Raw genomic sequence first — 21,430 nt, 5'->3', positions numbered from 1 at the left:
ATCAACTCAGCCTTTGCTCTGTCTATTAATCCAAGATGGCAATATAAATATATTTCCATGAATGATAAATTACAAACTGACCTTCACAAAATCTCTCAGACACAAACTCCTTTCAGCTGTAGATTTATTTAAAGTATTTCAGTCAAAATTTGATTACTTCTCGCTTTCAACCACAAATGTTTCCCACTTTTTTTCGAAAGGAAAAAAAAAAACCGAAAAAGAGACCAAATAGCAACCTTTTCAAAGCCAAACAACATGTCTTCTGCAGCTTTGTGCTCCTGCTACTCTATCCCAGCTCTCTATAGCTGCAGAGGTGAATGCCGGCACGGCTCTGGAGGGTGTCATGCTGTTTCCATATTGTACCCCTGGGCCTCCCCACAGCAGTGGCCCACATGGGAAAGCAGGCCAGGCAGTGGGATAAACCAATTACTCCCCAAGTCATAGCGGACTCCTGCCGCTGCACCATGCCGCGGCTCCGGGCCCCGAGCCCTCCTAGGCTCGGTCCCTGTGAGAGCCAGCTGGAATTCCCAGAGATGGGAATTGTGTGGTCTCAAAGGCCTGCAGAGAGACTATATTTCGCTTGAAAAATTGACATGGTGGCCTCCTGGGAAAGAACTGGGGGAGGCGATATCATACTGGGTTTCTGCAGAGTTTATTTAGGGGGAAACATGATGTAGCTATGATAAGCTATATTAGTCTTCATATGTAAATGTTTAGTTACATTATTATTAGGGATGAGTGCTTAATCTTCACACTGAATGGTCTTTATCACAAATAGAAAAAAAAGAAAGAGATTCTGCAATAATCAGGGAGGAAAACCATTTATGTATAATGTCGTCAATGTAACTAAGAATCACATTAGTCTGTTCCGTACTGATAGAAATAGGTAAAAAAGAGACACAAAAACAAGAAGATAAAATCAAGTCTAATCTCGAAACATCCTCTACAGTAGCTGGAGTAAGAAAAAACTTTTATGAATAGGGCACTAAACATGCAGAGTATTTATTATCTATGCTGAATTAAGTGTCAGTTTTAGCCAAGATTTTTTTTTCATCTCTTGGAAGTTTAAAGAAAGGAGCTTCCATGATAAATGTAAATGTATTTAAATGTTGAAAATGTATGAGAGAAAAAAAAAATTAATTAAAACCTCAGACTCACATTTTATTGTGGACTTAGAAGAATGTTAGACATACATCACGTAATACAAAAATATGAACTAATGGTTTTTCTTGCGGCACATGATGCATGTTTATTATGACGCTGGCCTACATTTGGGTTCTATTGAACCTGATTAGAGAAATAATTTGAGGTCCTGCGGTAGCACAGGGCTACAGCACCACCCATGTATGGAGGCTTTACTCCTTGACACGGCAGTCACAGGTTTGATGACCTTTTCTGTATATCTTTCCCCTTTCTCATCACCCACTTTCCTGTCTGATCATTCTCAAATAAAGGGCACTACAGCAAGTAACACCTTTAAAAACATAATTCAATTCAGTAAAAATGAAAAACCAACAGGGAGAAATATTGTTGCTAACGTTAACCCCATTTCATCCTCCTTCTTTCTTTGACTTTGGAACACTGATGGCCTTTTTCTTTGACCACCGCTGGAACAATGGTTGTTATTTCTGCGAGAGGCCTTGTCACCACAGGGCCATTGTGCGCTCGTCATTCACCGCTCAGTCATTTACACTTTCATTGGCAGCTATTTAGTTCTCATAAAAAGTTTAGCACACCAATTTGTGAGCTCAGCCCAGCCTGGGAGAGAAGCGTGGAAGAGCTCAGAAAGCAGTTGCTTTAAAAGTCAGTTAATTGTTGTCTTGGCTGGGTGGGGACGGGGGGATCCCTGGGATTTGAGGGGCCTCACATCTGTCTGTTTGTCTTCTTGAGCCAAGAAGAAAACCTAAACGGAAAGTTCTGATTCTGATTCGGACTCTGACTTGTGGTGATCTGGGAATACTCTTCAAAACTGTTATCATAATAGTGTTATCATGTAGGAAAGGGGACGTGTTGGACAGTTCTGCAGGAAATCCCTTTCTCCTCAACAACCGGATGAGGAGAGAAGGTGGAGATTCTGAGGAGAAAACAAAACTTACACAAAGAAAGAGGAACTAGGGTTTAATTTATTGATCTAGGGGATTCTGAATGAATGATTGGAATGGAAATATCAGCTTTATTACTTAATAATTGAGTAATCACAAATATATATTTCAATGTTTGTAGGTGTTTTAATTAAAGATACAAGTAAAAAGTTACAAATTGAACACATTGAAGTACTTTTTTATTATTATCTCTTTCCTCAGGAAAGAATTAAACTATATTCATCTAATCTGTAAAAAAACACACACATATAAACAAACAAGGCTTTAAAAAGTATTCATATTTTGATATCTTTTACACATTTTGTCACATTACAACAATAAACCTCAGCCACCTTCACTCTGATACCCCAAACTAAAATCCAAGGCAGAAGTCACCAAACTACTAAATGGATTTCACCTGTAAGCAATTTAATTTCATTGTGGATGCTATTGTTCTGTGTGAAGGAATCAGAGATTTCTTAGGGTACATTAGTGACCTAACAGCATCATAAAGGCCAAATAACACAACAGCCAGGTTGGGTATAAAGCTGCTGAGATGTTTAAAACAGTCAGGCTATAAAACAATGTGTCAAGCTTTCAACATCTCACAAATTACTTTGAAATGAAAAGAAATCCTGTCGAGATGGCTGTCCAATTCAACCAACAGACCAGATAAGGAGAGTATTAACCTAAGTAGAAACCCTGGACCTGTGGTGACTCTGGAGGAGGTGCTGACATGCTGAGAACTAAGATGGAGTTATTTAGATCAAATAATTTTCATGTGTTATCATGGTCTAGTCAAAGTTTAGACTTAAATCCAATATAAATCTGAGAAACACTGTTTAGAGATGCTCTCCATCCCATCTGATAGAGCTTGAGTGATTTTAGAAAGAATAATAGGGGGGAAAAATCAGTCACCAGAGGCAGAAGGTTGATTGAAGCATAAAAACAAAAGAACTGCAGCAAAAAGTATTTCCACAAAGTTGACAAATGGACTGGATATACATGTATATCTAAACCTCCTATTTTATCATCATGCATTACTTTATGTTGGACTGACTGTGTCACAAAAAATTAACTAAAATACACTACAGTTGTTATTTGACAAAATGTGGAAAACACTGTATAAACTTCAAAAAAATAAAATAAAAATGTGAATATCAGTAACTTTTAATTTTATTGTCAGTTTGGAAACAAATAAAACTAAGCTAAATTGTTATGATGGGAAACAATATAACATAAACTTATACAGGCATATGTGTGTACAAGCCTAAACTCACAAAGCCAAGCTGTGAGGACAAATAGCCCACCTTTGTCTTCCCTCCCTCCTCAGATCATAGAGCACCGTTTGCACAGAGACCGCAAAGTGAACAACAGCTAATGTGAGGAGAGCTTAAAAAGAGAGCAGCAACCCAACCCCTCGTAAGTCTGCCAGGACTAAAGGCAGTGATTGGAGACAGACAAAGGCGGCCACGTTCTGAGCCCCAGTTCAGGAGGCCCTGCTGTTCTTCTCCTCCACATGTGTTTCTCAGCAGCATTTCAACAGTTGTGTCCCTGCTGCTGAACCTTGATGCCACCTTGTTGGCACATGACAGCTTTACAAGGTTCCCGCAGTGCCATTACAGAGTTCATTTGGGTCCAAAAAACACACACCTCTTCAGTCCAGAGGGAAGTCGCAGGAAGTCCTTCGTCCTATCCTGGCCTTGTGGTAGACGGAGAGGAAGTCTTTGTAGCGTGGGGCGCACCCTAACCAAGCTTCCCCAAAGTGCTCTGACCCTGTGAAGAGGAACTGTCCGTCCCCAGGCTTTACGTGGCACTGCAGGAGCGTCCGGATGTGTCCATGCCAGGACTGAGGGGACATAGATGGACGCATTTGTTGCACAAACACTCCACTACGCTGCCAGTAAACCTTTGTTGTCAACACCTCCACTAGTGATGACTGCCTTCTAGAGTCATGGAAGACATTCTTGATGTAGCCTCGAACCACTGCAAAAAAAATTAAAAATACATCCTTAAAAAAAAAAAAAGAAGTAAAAACATCACAGGTGCCACTACTGTTTGTGTAAGATCCCCTTTTCTAGCAGGACAGTTTTTGACACCTTGTAGACAATTCGTAGCAAACACACTTCATCCCAGGTAGTATAGATATAGTATACCACTAATGCCTGTTGAGGTACATTCTGCACATACTAAGAAATCACTTTGCTGACATCTAGTGGTTGGAGTTTTGTCCAAAAGTGCCTGTTTTTACTAATGTGCATGCTGAAAAACTAAGTGTGTTTTATGAATGATGCTCAACTTGGATAATGTTGATTCATTTCAGGATGTAAGGAAGTTTTCACATTGTCTGATCATACATGGAGAGAGCATTCCACTTTCTATAGTCTCTCTAGACGAGGAGTATCAAAATCAAGTAGACAGCAGGCCAAAATTAAGAACTTGCAACACGTTACAGCCCAGCTTTAATGTTTATCTAAAATCTCATGCTACAATACATTTTGGTGTTTCCTCCAAACACAATACTAACAGCTCTGTGCTTTACCATTGTGAACAAATATTCAGCTTCTTACCCTCCTTCTGTTTTCCATCCTTGATTTGGCCATTTGTAGGAGGTGTGGCCCAATGTGACTGGTAGAAGCATGAGGTTGCTCAGGAGTGTCAAACTCACCAGCATAATTGTGGCAGTAATTCTGTGGTTTCTCTTTTAAAATAGGATTTATTTTCCCTACTAGATAAATATACTCAAATTGGATATGAGATTATGAGATTATGCTGTTGCAATACAAGATATATATTTTTTTCAGTATTATTTTTACAAACTCATGGAGTGTGACTGTCAGTATTAATAAATAGTTTTATTAAAAATAATATTTTGTCATCTTCTGCAGTTAAAATACAGTATGTGAATAAAGGGAACCACTTGTAAAACTTCAGCATTTGGTGTTTTCAGTTCCCAAAACTTTGGTGGGCCGCTACAATTTATTTCTGTGGTGGGTTGCAACAAAACAGTGATGCAACTCAGAGGTAAAGTGTTGAAATTTTATCTGTTTTTTTTTTAACTGTTTGGCTCAGCATTCTGGAGAAATCCGTTGCATTCTGTTTTAAGATAAATATTGCAACTCTGAATTACACCCCAAAAATTATTCATTTATTGTCTGACTGGCTATAGACATAAAAAAATATACTTATTGATTAATGTCTTCATCTTCACTATGAATAAAGTGAAACATTTTGATTTGTGAGTGGTTCCTCAAACAGATGTGGGTTACTTTGTGTCAAATCCTGCATGTACTCACCAAAGTCACTGCTGCAAACAGCCATGAGCAATTCTGTGTCATTGCAGGGTCGGCATGAAGCTGTGGGTGGACAGAATGGGCACAACGTGTCAATAGAAGCTGTTTTCTGACTCATTTTTCCACTGTCAATCAATACATCGCTCCTTCCCTCTGAAATGCCTTTACCCATTATGCCTGATATTGATTGAGAGTAGGTTGTCAGCTCTTCCCTGACCTGCACACCATCTCCATTCATCTCCAAGCACCATGGTTTAGTTAGTGGAATGTCATTTGCTGCTGCGTTTGCACTCCGCCTACAGCATCACCTCCACATATAAACCCCACGCCATAGTGACCCCGTGTTTGACTTCTTTTGTGCAGACCTAATTGAATGACCTCGTGCCGAAGCAGAGGACTGCAGGAGTCAAATGCTCTGCTAGCCTGCTAATACAGAAAAGATAAACAGGCAGCTGTCTATAAAGGGCCTGGGATGACATCAGCATGCCAGGAATGGCCCGCACACTTGGATACATGCTAATAAACAGACAGGCACAAAGATGAGGCATTTGTGGAATCTGCAAAGTATTTTTGTGCTGAATGAAGGCCTGCTGGCCCGGTGCCCTCCGACCACCCTGTGGTCTGCTGCGTCCTCTCTGCTTTGTGTCCTGATGGAAACCAGACAACCAGACAAAACACCAGACTGACCAGCAGCTGCTCGTTCCTCTCAGCACGACTCGGCTCTGTTAAATTAGCACTATTTCTGTGCCTGGCTTTAATATATAATCATGTGTTTTTAATCACTTTTGCGTCTGTTTCTGTTTTTGTTTTGGCTTCTGCAGACAATGACTTGGGCCTTGTCTTTTGTGGTGAAGGAAGAACTGAGACTAAACACCCAAGGTCTTGTTGGTCTACAGCTGAAATTACTTCACTAAGTGAAAGATTATCCTCCGCATAGAAAAGAGTCTGATAAACATCTGATCAACTGCTTGGGCGTCTTCATTTGGAGGTTTTCCAAACACATACCTCTGGAAGAACAGACACCAAAGGTGACCTAAAATATTAAATATTAAATAAATTAAATGTTCTTTCTCGCCTGGGAACACATTCCTAGAATGAGCTGGAAGGAACCAATATAGGAAGATAAGATGTCCAGATTTTCCTCCTGGACTTTTAAAACTTTTAAAACTTTTGATTATGCACGTTTAGTTCTTTTACACCCTAGTGTAGGGAGACACCCAGATATTTATATCAGAGTTCTTGGCTTTGACAGAAATGTGTAGCTGTGCCCTCATATGTGAAGGTCCTCAGAGATCTATTTTATGTCCAGTACTTTTTCTCCTTTTGCATAAACTCATTTTGCTTCCGCCCAAAGAAAAAAAGAAAATAAATCATGATATTGTCATCCTGCTATTCCTTTTCAAATGTGACCTTCAGCTCTCTTGAAAGTCTTGCTGAACTGTCCAGACAATTTTAAAGATCAAATGGGAAATTACAAAGAGCAAAAATTCTGTATTCATGTACATTTTGGTCCTTATGCTGTCAAATAAAAATGATGGAAAACAAATAAGCGAAGTATTTTTTTGACATGCAAACTAACTTGTCATCTATTTTACTTTAAGGACTTAAAGTGACTTAAAATCAGAGTTTAAATGCTTTTTGTTTTTGTTTTATATTGCTTGTGTGGCTCCACATTTCATTTTGATCTATTTTTTTAAATTGAACTTAAAATACTAGTTGTAAATCTATTTTATTGAATTAAAAGTGTACTTTGAAGACTATTAATATTAGGAAAGAAAAAGATTACCATATATTTATGTTTATTACAAGATTGGGATTTTTTAAAATCCAGGATTCCATATAACTCACTTGTCCCTTTATTTGTTTTAATTGTATTTATTTATTTTATTTATTTAATTTTTTTCTCTTTTTTTGCAAAAACGGTTAGCGTTAGGGTTATTGACATTATTTAAGCTGTCAATATTAAGCTTAAAATAATAAGAGATAGAACATAAAACTTCCTTTCTCAACATGGGTTAAAAATGGTCATTTATTTAGATTTATCTGTCCTAATCTGAGTGCCTGTTCAACTTCTTACAACGAGAAGTAACATTATTACACTGAGCTCATTCATCTGTTACTTTTAATTTACGTTAGAAACTGTCCTTACAAAAATAAAAGGTGTGATAATTGTGTTATTGACAAAACGCTTTCTTTCTTTCTTTAAGATTTTTTTTTATTGACCAATAAGCTACTCCTAAACTCGTGTTCAAACAGCAGCACCAAATTAAATCTGTTAAACTCAATGAAAAGTGTCGACACTCACGCCCCAACTCACCGTAGACGCCCCTGTTGCGCAGCAACTCATATCTGAAGCCCACTGTGCGTCTGATCCACGTTCCTGGACTTTGCGGTCCGGCCTGGAGGTAGATGACCGGACTGTGCGGCTCATCCGCCCGAAAACAAAACACCTGCCGCCCGGTGCGCCCGCCGTCCTCCGTCTCCAGCAGGTCCAGCTCTCCGGCCCGCTCAATGAAAACGCTGGCTCCGCTGAGGGATGGAGACGGTTGGATGCAGACCGTGTTGTACCGGATGGACGACAAATTGGGCTCGAGCGCCACTCTGAGAGCCTGACCCGGGTAGACCCAGCTCACGAGACCTTCCGTGCAGCGAAGCCGCACCTGGAGAACGATCCTGCGGTCAACGCCAGCTGCAAAACCGCTGCACACAAATGAATGGGTTTTAGCAGCTTTTTTTTTTTTACTCTAGCGACACCGAGGAATGGACAAAGGTTATTGCGTGAAAAGTTTTTAAAAACTACCCGCTGACGAAATATAACAGCTGATAGTTGCAGTAAAACATTTAAATAACTTATTCCAACACATCAACAGCGACTGTGAAATGTTAAAACAACACACTCAACTGTTAGGATCATTAAATAGACTATAGTTTTCTTTTGTTGTACAACTACCCAAAACGTTTTTTGTTTTTTTTACTTTTCTGTTTATGTTGCTATTTGACCTGTTTTCAAACTGAACCCCCCTTTATATATATATATATATATATATATATTTTTTTTTTTTTTTTTTTTTTTTTTTTTTTTCCTGTTCAATGAGTTTACTTCCACTCTGTTATTTTTAATTTCCCAACTTAAATCTGAGAAGCTGCTCACCTTCCAGTCCAATTGCACAGATCAGCTGCACAATGAAGAGCCAGGACAGGCAGACAGGCGAGAATGATCACAGCTGGCAACATCTCCAGAGAAATCCACGGAGAGGCCGACAGTGGTGCATGGTTTGAAAAGTCGGCGAGAGAAACCTGAAGAGCGAACTGAGAGGACAAGCAGAGTGCGCTCTCTCTCTCTCTCTCTCTCTCTCTCTCTCTCTCTCTCTCCTCTCTCTCCTCTCTCTCTCTCTCTCTCTCTCTCTCTCTCTCTCTCTCTCTCTCTCTCTCTCTCTCTCTCTCTCTCTCTCTCTCTCTCTCTCTCTCTCTCTCTCTCTCTCTCTCTCTCAGGATCCAATTAGTCCTGATCCAGTTGTTGGGGGTCTGCTGGCCTCTGCAGCCTTTTGTCTTTGCCTCTCTTAAGACCCGGTCGGTTTGAAAAGGCTTCAGCCATCTGTTGAGAGCAGTGCGCTTTTCTGCAGCAGCATTCACTCACTCGAAGAGGTCCATTATCTTACTTTTAGACTAGTCCTGAAGTGTCCATTCAGGTTCTTTAAACTCCTGAAACTGTTTAAGGTCTGCTTATGAAGCTGAGTTTTCAGAGTTAAGTGCGTCTATAAGGGCTAACAGGCTGCAATGGGAGAGAAGCCAAAAACTCCAATTGTTTTCGCCATAAAATGTGTTTATTTCTGGGCAATTTCATTGCAGCTGCATGATCAAAAAAATAAAAACATAAAAAAAAGCAAATAAATAAATAAATCTAATTTTAACTGGTAGACCCAGAACTCAGAACAATACATTTATAAAAAAAAAAAAGATAAACGTATAATTAGTATGAAATCTAAGCACCTAATTAAATAACATCAATTATGAGCACACAAAGAGCATGGCAGCGTGGAGTGGTGCGTGGTGGCGTTTGTTTTCCACCTACTGGCATGGAGACGCACAGGCACACTTTTGCTCACATCTGGAAAGCTCAACCTGCGGTGGTCTAAAGAGGAGGAGAGCTGTAACTCATCGGGCTGCAATTTTGTAGCTGCAGAGCCTTGTGGAATTAGTTACCAGCTTTCATCAATGATTAATCCAGCCAGGACCAGCAGTTCCACTTCATTTTAACCTGCTGCGGGTTTTTTTTGTTCTTTTCTTCTTTTTTTTTTTACACACACGTACACACAAAGAAGTTGGCCATCTTTCAAGTACTTAGTGGTGCCTGGCGACATCTTGTGGAGGTTAAACCCAGTGGCGCGTAACAGTTCATGAAGACTGCTTCTTAGAGGCTTTAAGGAGGAACAAAAAAACTGATGAAGGTTTCGGGGTTCATGTCATGTTTCTGCGCTGAACTCTGCGTATCAGAGTAATGAAAACATGCAGGAATCTGATCATATTTGTCGGTTCACCGGATCAACTGTTAGGTTTATTGAGAGCTAAAGTTAATACTGTTAGATTATTATTATTATTATTATTATTATTATTATTATTATTATTATTATTATTATTATTATTATTATTATTATTATTATTATTTATTTATTTATTTATTTATTTATTTATTTATTGATGGCACATTTAAGTAAAGCTAAAAAGAACAGGCATGAAGCCAAAAGAAACTGGTTAGAGTGATTATCCAGGATTGCGCAGAGAGAAAGTAAAGTCAACTGAATGGCGGCTTTGTGCCCAGAGTCACAGAGACGCCTGGCTTCCACAGCAGGCCTAATGGATCAAGGTGATGCATGACATTAATGGAAAATCCCCCCCGATCTCAACCCGAAGCTTCCCTTCAAACATAATTTGATGCATTAAAAAAAATAATAATAAGAAGAAGAACGCTGAAAAAATCTCGTTTATCCAAGTCGCGGGCTCAGGGCTTCCTCAGGCGAACAATACACCATGGTTCACTGGGTTTTCAAACTATCACATATTATAATTCAATGTGTTTCACTTGAAGATATCGTAAAACGGCTGTTGTGTTTACAGCCACGTCTGACCTTTGGAGTCCTTCTGAGAATTGCCTTCGGTGTAACAATCTCTTTTAAAGCTTAAAATGTAGTCAGCAGCGATTCTATAATTCAATTAAACAAAATTAAGTAATTTTATTCTGCCGACCCTACATGCGTCGCATTGTGCATGCATACCCAGATTCCACACCTCTGCGCCAGTAAAATTACCCTATTTTTTTTTTTATTGTAACGCTGCGACTCTTAAAAAAAATGAACAAAAAGTTTCACAAGAAACTCTGACTGTCGTTAAGGATTTTCTAAATGAAAGACTAAAGCGTTATGCGTTCGGGCTCAGGGTTGGTAGTAAAATCTTAAAAGTCTTGATAAAAGAACACTAGGAAAAATCTCATAAGGTTGCTAAAATGTTTCTTTCAACTGGAATTTCTAATGTTGTCATGCTGTCACATTCCCGCGGCGTGATGCTTCCATCACAATCTATGTAGCTGTAGATTTACATATTCATGATGAGACAATGAGACAACTTTAGAAATGATCAAATATATTGAAAGTTAAACGCCATGATTAAAATTGTTTATACCCTTCTCGGTAATTGAAACAAAAACCTTATAACTGTCGGCCAGCTGTTTGCTTATGTCCATTGATAGTCCATTGATTTATCTTTGGTGTAGAGCTCCAGGTCTTTGAGTTTGGAAGGCGTCTTTGCCATCACCCTAATCTTTCCTCCACAGATTCTCTATCAGACTTAAGTCGGACGTCTAGATGGACCTGCCTAAAATGTTAGCACAATTAAGCGAGGGTAAAATTAGTGGATTATTTTAGACCTTAAAAGGATTTGAATAATAATAAAAAAAGACATATCAGCATGCCATGGTTCTTGAAAGTGATGCATAGATCTATTGAGACTTTGACTCCAGAAAATCTGTCTCTGAAAGATCACTTTGCTATTTTAGTCCAAAAGAGACTATAATTTGTGATATGTTTTTTATTATTCCTTAAAGAACAGATTTAAAAACAACGCCGAGCCTTAACTTTACTTTTTATTGAATCACTGCTTCAAGCATGATCGGTGTATGTGCGTTAGTTTTAGTTCAAATTTAGTTGTTAAAACTACTGTATACTGTAAAAAAAAAAATGGTCAAAACGAACAACACGTCTTCGTTGTACAATTCATGTTTCTTTTTATTTTCTCCAGCAGCGTATTAAATATCTGTATGTACACGTTTGAAAGTTACATAGAAAAGATATAGTCTTACAGTAGGCCTGTTTGTTGGTTAGTGGCGCGTTAATATTCCACGGTGAACTACAACATGAAAATACTCATCTTTAATCTCTGAAAAAGCCTTTAGCGGTGCTGCTCTCTCTGATGGTCACAGTCAACAGGTTCATGGTGACATCCGTCACCGTCACAGTGTCCCAGTTGGTGTAACAGGGGGTCCAGGTTGGGGCTGAGGGCGCGGTCGGGTCGGCCTGTGAGGACAGCACAGCGGCTTGGTGCCCCCGCTCCTCTGCGGAGCGCTTCAGCTTCCCGTGCTGAGGAAAATCCAGCCTGCTCAAACTGTAAGTCCTGTGTCCCTCTGGATCCCTTTTACGCTCGCCTGGACTGAAGGCGCATGTGTACGACAGCCCTGCGTGTTTCTGCTCGCTGTTGGATTTCGGCGTGATCGTGGTCTCCTCCTGAAACCTCTTGGTCAGCTGCAGGAGGCTGTGATCCGACGTCTCTCCGTGATGATGCAGGCGTCGAGACATGATGGACTGCTCCTCCAGTGACCTGCTCCGCTTCGGGGCTGGCTCTGAGGAGCCACTGGCATCATGCGGATCATAATGCGGGTGTAGCTTCGGCTTGCGACCTCGCTTTTTGGGGGACCCCCTGGACTCCTGGTCCAGGAGAGCTTCCAGCGGAACCGGTCTGGGCCTCCTCTCCGGCTCTGGGGGTCGAATCGGGACGCTTTCCCCTCTGTTGACCGCGCTCGGAGGGAAGATGGTGGGAACCACTGCCCGTAAACCCTCACGGGCCCTCGGTGTGATGACGTGCTCCGGGATGGGATAGGAAACCTGGATTCCTCTGGGAGCCTCTCTTCTGAACTCATACGTCTTCTCTTTAGCTTTGGCTTTGGCCTGAAAACAAAGAACGAGTCAGAAAGGAAAATTTACCAGGAACAAATTAGATTATCGTCATCTAATCTGTTTCATCAATCCAATTTAAAAAGTAAAACTCATGTATACTTTAAACACAGAGTTATATCCTTATATCGTTTTTTTCTTATAGTGGTCATAGCTAAAACAATTTATAAGACAATTAAAAATATTACAGAAGCCCTACCATGATATGTAAAAGAATATGTTGTAATGGACAACAAACTGCTGAGCTGACAATTGTCCAGTCAAGCTAAAAAAAAATTTAATAGCTAAAAAATTTGTTTTCAGCAAGCATCTTAAAGAAAAGTTAAGCGGAAGGAAGAATGCTGTTGAAAAAGACACACGAGGAGGTGCTTTAAGCACACCATTATCCTTGAGAGAGGATTGTGAAACAAATAACCTTCTACAGTTTGGGAGAAAGAGGAAGCCAAAAGAGGTGGGCAGAGCTTCAAGAGCCACACGCAGATTTATCCATGCTACAACTGAAAGCAGTCCTGAGCCAGAGAGAATGACAGAAGTATCGTAAGAGGGAAGGAACTGGGCAGTTACTCACAGGATCCTTTTAGAACAATTCATCCTGCTGACAAACCACAGAAGCTGATTTCTTTCTACGGCAGGATTTGGGACTCGCCCACATGCTGTCTCACCATGACATTCATGGGATTTATTGGCTAGCAAACTGGTTTGTCCTGATCTCAGAAACTATGAAGTATTGTCAAGACGAATATGATCAACACGAGGCCAAACAATGCAAATGACCTGAAGGCTACTATTAAGGTAATCTGGGCTTCCATTACACCTAGACAGAGCAATGCAGTTCAGATACTTTTCAGTAAGTTAAGACTTATGTAAAAAAAAATTATATTGGTTTTATGTAATATTGTCATTCATTTTCTTAGAAACTGTATTACATGTTTTCATGAACTGCAAGTAATTATTATTAAAAGAAGCAGAAATGAAAGCCTGGAATATATCACTCTGTGTGAATCCATATGTCACAACATTTCCATTTTTGGTGGTTATGGTTGTTCAAAATGTCTAACCCAGATTTTTAACATCTTTGCTAGGCTAAATTTGGGCAGAAACATTTTTCCATATTGACATTCAGGGTTTGCAGAGCATAGTTGCACATTTGCTTTGCTGCTCTTCGCCTGTTTACCATAAAGTGCAGAATAATGACAAATATTTTATTATTGCAACAGATTCAAAATAGATATTTAAAATGAAAAGAGAAAAAAGAATGTGTGGATTTCATAAAATAAAATTAGAGGTCAAATGGAAGATGTTTAGGTTTCAACAGAGAAAGTGAAGTGCAGACAAGGTGAGAATTAGGGGTAAGGGTGGTCTTCAGCCCCCTAATTAAGGCCTTCAATCCCATGAAATGTTACTAATATAAATACATTTATTAAATATTGAATTGGGATTTCAGCCCTCCCTAAAAGTGGAGAATAGAAACTCTTAACCTTTCTGCAACTTTAATCTTCCATCTCTGTCAATTATTCAAATAATAATACAAATAATATTAATATCAACAATAATAATACATTTGTAGGGGACATTTTACCAAGGAGATAATTGTGTGGTTTATGTCCTATAAAACTTGGTATTGATTGGTCATATGTATTTTTGACAGACTATAAAACTATTGCGCATGTCTACTTAGAAATTCTTAAATAAATTTAATAAAAAAGGTCAATCCTCTCCTTCATAGTTAGTCACTTTCTCTCCCTGACAGAATCGGTTTCACTATTGACATGATACTTTAATATAACTCAGCGATAGCTTGAAATGATTCATAAAAAAAGTTTGAGAAACGTTTATGAAAAGATTTCCCCACCTTCAGGAGAAAAGTCTCGGGTTTGGGTCCCCTCTTTTTGGGCCCGAACAACTCCCTTTCGCGCTCCCTGGGTGATGAGCACAAATCACAAATCAACTCAATTGCATACGCGCGTTTCTCATCAATTCTACGATTTTCCGAAAAGTTGAAAACATCTGCAAAAATGTCAAAACTGCCCCGAGATTAAAAGTAATGTTTGCGGGGTTTCGACAGGAAAATCCAAGACTCTTAACAAGACATTCTTGCCTGAGACGATTCGAAATATGTCAAAGATTAGAATCTAGACCGAGAGATTTTATTATGAGTGCAAGTTTTTTTGCGGTGCAGATCGCACGGTGCTATCTCCTCTCTGCAGAGAGGCCTGCTGGTGCGCTGTCAACCATCTCACCTCTCCTCGAAGGCGGCGAACAGCCGCTCGTCCAGGATGTTTTCCTCCGGCTCCCAGGTGCTGTACCTGTACCACAGAAACCAGAAGGGCCTTATTTATTTGACTCAGAACTCGTGTCAAACGTTCTGTCACGCCGTGTGTGCATGTGTGTTGTTGTCTGCTTTCTCTTCCCCCCCCACATGTGAAAGCTGCGTGAAGCTGCGACCATAGCGGACCATGACGCATGCTGACTTCTTGCCTCAGCCGAAGCGCGTGGACGTTACAAAACGACACAATCGGGTGTTTTTACCAACACCTGACTGGCGCACACTGCGTCACCGAGAACACAGAACGCAGAAAACGCAGAAAATGCGTGCAAAACGAAAAGAAAAAAAAAAAATAATAGCATGCCAGGCGCTGCAGTTGTAAGATCGACCAGGATGGAGCGCTGTCCTTCGCTGCTGCCTCTGCTGTTTTTCTGTACTCACTTCTGAGACCAGCCCTTCCATTTCACCAGATATTCCCAGCGACCCTGCAAAAAAAGGGAGAGAGAAGCAGATCCAGAACAACATTCAGGTTATCGGTTAACTGGCCAGTCGAGCCCTCACGGACACATGTTTTTGCGTAACAGATGCTGTCGGAGCGGTGTGGGTGGGAGAGAGAAAAGCGGCGAATACCCGTCTGATCCGCCGTTTGATGATGGACTCGGCTGCAAAGACGCTCTCGCCGACAGCCGACAGCTCCATGATTCACCATGCAACCACGTCGATTTCTGCCGCTTTTATTATTTCTGCCTTCCCCCTTTTCGCCCTCTCCGGGGCTGTTTAATTCCGCACATCCCATAATACGCAATCTGGAGTGGACGTCATCACGTCTTTTTCTTGTTGCCAGGCACCGCGGTCTGGGTAGGACGGATCGCTGGTGGAGCACATTGGCTCAGTTGTTGCTACGTGCTCCGGGTCTCTGAGCGGAGGGGAGGAGCCCCGGCGCTCTGGCTGCTGTACAGGAATGTCTGGCACAGTGCGGGGAGCCAAGCCGAGGAGAGTCCCGGAGAGGGGTCCGCTGACCCTCGATCTCCCTATGGGGGGGTCAGGAGGGAGGGCAGGGGGGGACCAGACCCACAGCGGAGAGCAAATCATTTCATCATCTTCTGTTGTGGAAACTATGGAGAAGAGAATGTGTTTAATTAAATACACAAACACACACACACACACACACACACACACACACACGCACACACACACACACAATCCACAATTAAAAATCTGAAAGACATACATGGAAATAAAATAAAATACGAAAACAAATAAACAGCATACAATCATAAATAATATATCCACATTCAACAACCGGTCCTGAAAAAACAAAACCAAATCAAAGTTGACTGGCCTCACAGTTTCACAAATGATTAGTTAAGACATATTATTTTATAAATTGTGAGACTGAGGTTATTCATTAACCCTTCTGGCAGTTTCTCTTGCAACATCTAACAAGGCCACTGAGATTCTATGCGTAAATGGACGTCTGCGCTTTAGGGATTAATTGGGATTTTGCGCCGTGTCTCTTTAAAAAAAAAAAAAACTCAAGAAGATGTTTAAAAAGACACGATCGCACAAAAAGAGTTCTGATGACAGATTGTTGGATTTTGTTACTGATTTTTTCCGCTATAGAAATTTTCAAGTCAGATTCCAACAATTGCTTTATTTATTTATTTATTATTTCATTTTGCTTTAAGGCTACTCAATGTAGTAAGTAAAAAATAAAATGTCAACTGATTTATTTATTTTTTTATTTTTCAGTTTAATCATAATCTAATGAGACAAATATATGGGACAATTGCCTGAAGATAAACTACATGAACCTTATTTCATGAGGAGAAAAAAATCGTTTAGCATTTCAGCAAAAAAAAAAACAACAAAAAAAAACTCAGAAACTGTTTCTTATCTTCAGGTCTAAAGTTGAACGTGTGAAGCTGAATGACGGGAGAAAAATCCCGAAGTTGCATAAAATTTTACATTTTGGGAAACCAAACCAAAAAACAGTAAAATAAATAATAAAGAGAGTATAAAAGAGAAGATGGCTAGTGGGTACTACAGTTTAGTCTTAGCGAGTGACACTGGGCTCATTAAGGTTGTTTTTTTAAAGTCTGACACATTTCACGTTTAACCCTTGCAATCATCTCTGGCTTTCTGTAAAGCTCCACATATGCACAGTTTTTCATAATGGTTGGGAAAATAATGCAAAAATGCGCAGGGTGTTTTTTTTTTATTTTTAACAATAATGATATTTTTCTTTGTTACTTATTTATCTATTTATTTATTTAAACTTAAATATTCATTTGCTTTCCTTGTTTTCTGAAAATATGGACATAACATATGTAGATATTAAATGATTATAATTATTATTTTTAATTAAATATATTTATTTCTGAAAATTATTATTATTATTATTATTATTATTATTATTATTATTATTATTATTATTATTATTATTATTATTATTATTATACACCATGGTTAATTTAAATGTAGGAACTGTTATAGGATACCACGATTTGTATTTGTTTTTTCTTGACTTCTTCACAGAGCGCTGTTTTGTTTTTCTTTTTTTTTTTTGCTTAATTTCTTACTACTTTATCCAGGTTCATTACAGACTGTTTTTCTTTTTGTGGTTTAATTAAGCTTCTTTCTGTGTCCCAATTTTCCGCATTCCAGATTTACAGTTAAACTGAGCGACTACAACAACAATTTCTGCCTGTGGGAAGAAGAAAGTCCTTTTATTCCAAGATTTGGGCCAAATCTTGAAAAGTTGCGCACAATTCTTTACTTCCCAAACTCATTACATCGACCAGCCTTTTTAAATTACGAGTAAAAAATAAATTAAGCTAAATTCACGGGTCTGAAACATCTTAAATGTTGCTATGAAAACAGTCTTATTTGAGTTGACCTACGCTGTTTCTGGTGAGCTAAAGGGAAAGCCAAGGAGCTTTATTCTGATAAGAACGATCCAAAGTCAAGACAGCATTTTGGGCAGTAATTGGAATATATTGTACTGTGGCATACTCCTCTTCTTGAGGTTTTTTGTTTGTAACGAGATTAAAATGTAGGCTGGGCAGCCCGTACAGGCAGGCCTGTGTGAGTCGATTAAGTGAATAAATAAATTTTATGTCGCTCAGTTAAATAATTAGTGACTATAAGTTTTCAGAAGATTGTTGTGACTGTCTCAACAATAATTTGAATTTATTATTGTATAATTTGATAATTTAAAAAAAAAAAAGCCCTTTTGGGGCTTTGAAAAAGCTGAACTCAGAGGGATTAAACTGACGGGGTGGCATCACGTTAGGAGAACTTATATTTTAACAGTTAAAGAAATGAAGGGACAAAAAAAAATTCGATCTGTGCGAAGTTGATCTTGTTCTTTGCTCTTGGTGTTGTCGAATGAAGATGTACCTTGCCGCAGATTTCCCCTAATAGGATGTTTTCAGTCAGTTTCTATCTTTCTAAAACATATTCCAAATCAAATAGTTAAATTAGGACCCTGTCTGAGCCAGAAGACAGTCTGTCTGCACCGTTTAAAGCTGCAGGCGGCCGCATGTCTCTGGTTTTATCCCCCGATCGTTAACGCGAAACTGACATGTTCGCTGCTCTATCGCGTCTGATGAAACTCTCCCCGGCAGCGGCGCACACGAAGACGCGGGGCGGCGAGACACGGCGTGGACAAAAGATGCGCTGAGGCAGCCTCCGTCGACATATGAACCACCATTTTGATACTCTCAGCGCGCAGACCGACATTTCCTGTCGGTGCTGGAATGGCTGAAGCCTACACGGTTTTGCTGCGGAGGCTGGTGCTGGTGCGCGGCGCGCACACGGCTCGCCGCTTCTGCCGCTGCCGCGGTTCTCCATATTTGGACGAGAGCGGGAGCCGCAATGGCGACGGGCGCACATGAATGCACAGAGCAGGCTCTGTGAGAACATTATTGGCTCTCTGGTTTCTGGGCAACACGCTGCTCACCGCTCGCTGTCCCACTTACTCTCCGAGCGACATTTTGTGCTGAAAGGTGCCTCAGACACAAAACCACACGGCAGAAACTCGAAGCCGCGTGACCCTGCAGCTTTGCATGATTTTCAGGGCGAAGCTAAGCGTCATGTGAAGAATGCACCGCGCTTGTCATTTATCATGCTGTAGGTTTGACATATTCCGACATGCACCTTGATGACAATGCATCCCCATGACTCATAAGTTAAAGCTTAAATTAACTCGTCAACCAATGCAACAGAGGCATTATTCAAGAGAAGCTTCATTTTCATTTTCCACATAATAACCAAATGCATTTCTGCAATCTTGAGGCCATCACAGGCCTGCAGCGGGTCACACGTAAGCCTTAAAATAAAAGCAACTTTATGCAGACAGCAGCAGCCGCCGCCGCCGCCGCCGCCGCTGCAGCTTGGTACTATGATAAAAGGGGAATGTGAAACATCACACTTCGTCTATAAATACGTTGGTCGGCTCAGAGATGTTTCAGTTTCCTATACAGCCGCTGATGCATGGCGGGCTGACGCACACATGGTTCAAAGCCATAAGGGCTCTCATCCAACCAGTTACACACCCCCCTCCGAAAATGCCTCTGGAACTTGGCTTTTAAGAGTTAAATCGTGCGTGACCGTTTTAATCTGCGACTTCAATGTGCCTTGCTTGACGCATTTGATACACCTAATTGTTTTAGTCCACTTCCTGCAGAACAAAACCCGAAGGTTTTTTTTTTTTTCTGTAGGTTTATTTACTCCGTTTACTTTGGGGAAGTTGCATAAATTCAAATGCGCCAAGACATATCATCAGTCTCAAGTCAAATTTCCGATCAAATTTCAGTCACATGTTGAGATACTTAAACAACAAAGTTCGCGAAGATTCTCTTTGAATGTGTGAAGAAAATTAAAAAAAATAAAAAGGTTATGAAAGTTAAGAACATTGCGAAAATGGTGTTTACTCATGACCAAATATGGAAGTCCTAAAGTGGCCAAAACGCATAAATTCACACTGAATAAGAATGTTTTGACAAAACACCCCAAAAAACAAAACAAAAGCAGGAAACAAAACTTTTCTTTGTTTGTCTGACTTCTTGCTGGTTTAAAATTTCATTTCTGCTTATGTACAAGTGCAGTCCAGTTTCTTTTTAAATGATAAAGTGTTGAAGAACATTAAGAGGAACGACAGACCAACAGTACATATATGTATAAAATTTGTGATGGCAGCATCATGCTGTGGGGTCCAATTTGAGACCAAACATTAGCAGGTCAGAACTGATGGATGGAGGTGAAGACAAGCATAGCCTGTAAAAAAAACAAACAAAAAAAACAAATAAAGGTAAAAAAGACTTTGAATAAAAATTGTAATTAGACAGAAAACTTAAAAAGATGGCCCCTATCGTTATTGTAGCAGCTGGGATACAATGCTCAAGTCAGATAAATTAAGATCATCTTACTTAAAATAGATTCAGATTCTGGGAACATTTTTTCACCTGACACTGACAAGGTTTTGAGTGTTTCAGTCTAACCTTCCCAGCTCAGGGGAAAGTTCATGAAATGCACTAACTTTTTAATGTCTGTATCTAAACTGTAGCCTAATTAGCAACGAGTTAATAATTCTTGAACAACTTCTTGTGAACGCAACACTTGCTTTAACTTATGAAAAAGTGGATGCAACTTTACCACATTTGCAGAATTTGCTGGTGCAACTGTAAACCATGCTTGTGTGAATTCAAGTTCCAGTTGGGCACAGAGAAGCTGCATAGTTCGCTGATACCTCAGGACGACCTGATCGGTTCAATCCCAGAGGTTTGTCTAAAATAATCTTACCACTTTAAAACTCACCCGACCTTTGAAAATGCTCAACATTTAGACTGATTTACAGTTTTCTGAGAAAATGAGGCGCCAGCTCGTCCTCTATATGTCCATAATTGATGCTGTTTTGAAAGTCTTTTGCATGCGTTTTGTCCGTTTTGTCTGCCTTTTAAAGCTGTCTGAGTTGTCTAAGTCAACATTCTTTGATTGGCGCCTCCTAAAAGACACCTTGCACACATTCCAGGACCTTTCTGTCTGAGTAAACGCATTCAACAGTTAATCTTTCAGCCTGAGATCTCAGTTCAGCGCAACAACAGAAAAACTATTTCCGTCTGTGCCCTGAGAGCAGACTCTTGGCTCCAGGCCTTCAGCAACCTTTTATTGAGGAGGCCCTGCAACATTTGGCTGAGGCACGAAGAGGTCAGAGTTTGCAGTTCATTCAGCTTTGTGATCCTGCAGAGTGAGGATATCTGACGATATTGTGGAGTAAAAAAAAGCCAAGAAACTGCTCTGTCACTGTGACAAAGGCCACCTAAACACAGTCTTTTACAACAACTTACCCACTGTTCCAGGAAGAATCGGCTACATTATAATTAGAAGTCATCCCAGCACCATTTCCTGCAAAGCACACCCCCATTGACTGATTATTCACCTTCCATAAAGGTTTGTTCCTCCATGATAAGATTTAAAATTACACAATCGCTTCTTCTGGCCTCTTCCACTTTCCGATCGGGTTGGATGTTTACATTCCTGCTCGGGTTCAAGTCGAAGTAGGGAAAT

At 40.0% G+C, this 21,430-nt stretch overlaps 2 protein-coding genes across 2 annotated transcripts; both read right to left on the bottom strand.

The window, feature by feature from the left end:
• Window positions 1–3,273: 3,273 nt before the first annotated feature.
• Window positions 3,274–8,633, bottom strand: LOC102232477 (meteorin-like protein). The gene is made up of 4 exons (XM_023349085.1): window positions 8,526–8,633; window positions 7,692–8,074; window positions 5,378–5,437; window positions 3,274–4,067 (listed from the first exon to the last, which is right to left on the bottom strand). The coding sequence occupies exons 1-4, from the start codon at window positions 8,606–8,608 to the stop codon at window positions 3,739–3,741; spliced, it is 855 nt and encodes a 284-aa protein (XP_023204853.1). The 5' UTR covers window positions 8,609–8,633; the 3' UTR covers window positions 3,274–3,738.
• A 2,994-nt stretch (window positions 8,634–11,627) lies between these two features.
• Window positions 11,628–15,664, bottom strand: LOC102227807 (chromobox protein homolog 8-like). Its single transcript, XM_005808878.3, has 5 exons — window positions 15,491–15,664; window positions 15,302–15,345; window positions 14,835–14,900; window positions 14,447–14,513; window positions 11,628–12,588 (listed from the first exon to the last, which is right to left on the bottom strand). Exons 1-5 carry the CDS (start codon window positions 15,557–15,559, stop codon window positions 11,797–11,799), a joined length of 1,038 nt encoding a protein of 345 aa, XP_005808935.1. The 5' UTR covers window positions 15,560–15,664; the 3' UTR covers window positions 11,628–11,796.
• Between the last annotated feature and the right edge of the window lie 5,766 nt (window positions 15,665–21,430).

Source organism: Xiphophorus maculatus, chromosome 16 (genome assembly GCF_002775205.1).
Source record: "Xiphophorus maculatus strain JP 163 A chromosome 16, X_maculatus-5.0-male, whole genome shotgun sequence".
NCBI lineage: Eukaryota > Metazoa > Chordata > Actinopteri > Cyprinodontiformes > Poeciliidae > Xiphophorus > Xiphophorus maculatus.
This window is presented reverse-complemented; position numbering and strand designations above follow the sequence as displayed.